The sequence below is a fragment of the Drosophila miranda genome, chromosome 3 (genome assembly GCF_003369915.1).
Source record: "Drosophila miranda strain MSH22 chromosome 3, D.miranda_PacBio2.1, whole genome shotgun sequence".
NCBI lineage: Eukaryota > Metazoa > Arthropoda > Insecta > Diptera > Drosophilidae > Drosophila > Drosophila miranda.
In genome coordinates this window covers 5,509,134-5,512,171 of record NC_046676.1, presented here as the reverse complement: position 1 = coordinate 5,512,171, position 3,038 = coordinate 5,509,134, and the positions used below count along the sequence as shown (strand labels likewise).

The 3,038-nt window shown below is 47.6% G+C and overlaps 1 protein-coding gene across 1 annotated transcript; it reads left to right on the top strand.

The window, feature by feature from the left end:
- Positions 1–351: 351 nt before the first annotated feature.
- Positions 352–812, top strand: LOC117188119 (inner centromere protein-like). The gene is made up of 2 exons (XM_033391465.1): positions 352–524; positions 588–812. Exons 1-2 carry the CDS (start codon positions 446–448, stop codon positions 779–781), a joined length of 273 nt encoding a protein of 90 aa, XP_033247356.1. The 5' UTR covers positions 352–445; the 3' UTR covers positions 782–812.
- The last annotated feature ends 2,226 nt before the right edge of the window (positions 813–3,038 follow it).

Below are 3,038 nucleotides of genomic sequence, written 5' to 3'. Positions count from 1 at the left end.
CTATTAAGGCTAGAGTAACCAAATTTGGTACTCACACTCCTTTAAGATGTCACTATAAAACGTATATCTCAAAATTTCGCCCCACCCCCTTCCGCCCACACAAAGTACGAAAATCTGTTGCATCCACAATATTGCAGATTCGAGAAAACTAAAAACGCAGAATCATAGATAATCATAGATCATAGATCTATCAGATTGCTGAATCTGGATCAGATCAGATCATTATTATAGCCAAAAGGAACAAATCAATTTGCAGTGGCTAAGCAGCGCCCGACGTCACGCTAAGACTGATTTTCTGTCTCTCTCGCACGCACTCTTTGTCGTGTCGTTCAATATTAGCGGCGTCTGCCAGAGGAGAGCCATACTGACTAAGAAGCTGGTACAGTTGACCGGGGCCAAGAAGAAGATTCTGCCACCGCCGCCGAAGACAAAATACACATGGGACATGCTGCACGAGGATGACTCCACCGATGACGAGGGCAAGGTCACCCACAAGCGTCCGCCAGCACCCACCTGGAGTCGCAGTAAGTTAGCGTTTTCTTTAGCCAGTGTCTGATCTAATCTAAAATTTTGTGACCCATTTTCAGGCCATGTACGCGGCGAAGCGATTGCCATGCAGAGCCACTGTCCCACCGATGTCATCGACAGCTTCTTCTCGGTGGCCCCCACCACTCCGGACCTGAAACTGATTTTCCCCAACATCGATCCCAGCCAGCTGAAGCGCAACTCCAGCGTGCTCTGGTCCACGCCCCCACGCTACTCGGAGCTCCCAAAATACTAGTTATACACAAAAACGTATGTATATAAAATAATCCCCTGTTTTTATACCCGATACTCAAAATGAGTATTGGGGTATATTAGATTTGTGGTAAAAGTGGATGTGTGTAACGTCCAAAAGGAATCGTTTCCGACCCCATAAAGTATATATATTCTTGATCAGCATCAATAGCCGAGTCGATTGAGCCCTGTCTGTCTGTCCGTCTGTCCGTCCGTCCGTCTGTCCATCTATCCGTCTGTCCGTCTGTCCGTCCCCTTCAGCGCCTAGTGCTCAAAGACTATAAGAGCGAGAGCAACGATATTTTGGATCCAGACTTCTGTGATATGTCACTGCTACAAGAATATTTCAAAACTTTGCCCCGCCCACTTCCGCCCCCACAAAGGGCGAAAATCTGTGGTATCCACAATTTCGACGATACGAGAAAACGAAAAACGCAGAATCATAGATAATGATCATATATATCAGATTGCTGAATCTGGATCAGATCAGATCATTTTTATAGCCAAAAGGAACAAATCAATTTGCACTGGCTACGCAGCACCCGACGTCACGCTCAGACTGATTTTCTGTCTCTCTCGCACGCACTCCTTGTCGTGACGTTTAATATTAGCGGCGTCTGCCGGAGGAGAGCCATACTGACTTAGTATCGGGTATAACTGTAGAGTTGCGGTCTCCGCAGCAACTCACAACGTTCCTCCTCGTTCTTTCTGTTTTGTTCTATGGAAATATAAATGAAGTTTAAGTTAAATAAATGTATTTGCGAAAAGTAATGCAAGATACCGCACGATACCACTTCCATTCCACTTGATTCCCTCTGACACTAATACCCAACTGCTTAAGAACTATTAAAGCCGCCGGCGTGCTCAATTCAATTTGGGTTCGTTGGTATGGTCCGGCGATCCGCAATCGTCGGCTATGATACCTAGTAATGTACATTTGCCGAACGAGATTCTTTTCCTAGATGACTGTTTTAGTATGGGCTTATCCCAAGTAAATAATGTTTTTAATAGGCTAAATAAGATTTTAGACTTAATTTTTGTTAGTTCGGATATAGATTGCCATGTTACATGTTGCGAACTCCCCATCGCGGAATGTGACATGCATCATATGCCGTTGGAATTCTTAGTCAATTTCCATTTTTATTCGCCCTGGGCGGAACCATATTATGAATGCTTCTTTTCTAGTGTAAGCCTGAATGCTTGTGTGGTTCGGTTGTCCTTCTTGAAGATAATTTAATTTTTATTGGGCCAACATCGAAAATAAATGAAACAGAGATAAACAGATAAAGGTACATAAAATAAAATCAAACATAAAACGCAAATAAAAATTCCAAATTCCAAAAATATAGGTACATTTTAGTAGTAATTTCGATAGATAATCTCATCGTGGATTCGGCCACATGCGACTTTCACGTGGCGACGGGAGCTTCAATTGATTGCCAAAGCGAGGCCTCTCCTCCTGATTGACCGCCTGCTTTGACGGTGTGTTGGCGGCCGACGCCACCGAATTGTGGTTTACGAGGACATGGCGAATTCATGGCACAGCCACGCGATTGCGCTGATGCTGAGCCCCGCCGACGGGCAGCACTGAGGAGCGACTCGTGGGCACAAATTCGTCATAGGAGATCCCGGCTTCGCGGTCATTTTCAGTGGTCTCATCGGTCATATACTCGGAATCGCTGGGCGATCTTGTATCCGGCACCGCTGATTTTGTGCGTGGCTTCTTTTTCGAGCGTGTGCCAAGGCTGCGTCTGCCCAATCCCCCGCTGCGACGCAATGTGTTGTCCAGGACGCGGACCCGCCTTAGTGGCGACTTGGACGCCTTCAGCTGGCTGTTGGCCAGCCGATACCCCGAAGAGCTGGCGGCTGCTGATGGATTTAGTCGCTTGTGCAGATTCCCAGTGCTCTTGGTCATATTGGGAGTGATCAGCTGGATTGTTGGGGTCTTGCGCAACGACATTGTCGAGGTCGACATTGAGGACATGTTCTTCAAAGTTCGGGGCGTGCGAGGGGCCGTTGAACCGGCAGTCGGCGGTGGCATCATCAATTTGCTGCTGCTGCCCGTCCTCGTGGTGGGCGGGGCCTTCTTGCGGGCCGAGCTCTGCTTGGCCTGCCGATAGTTCTCCCATTCGCCAGCCATCAGCTCCAGTATGTTCTCGCCATAAACCAGAAACGGGCCATGCGATTGCACCTCATAGGCGTGCACCAGTTCAGTGATCTGCTGCTCAATCTTGGGCAGCTTCGAGATGGCCTTGCGTTCC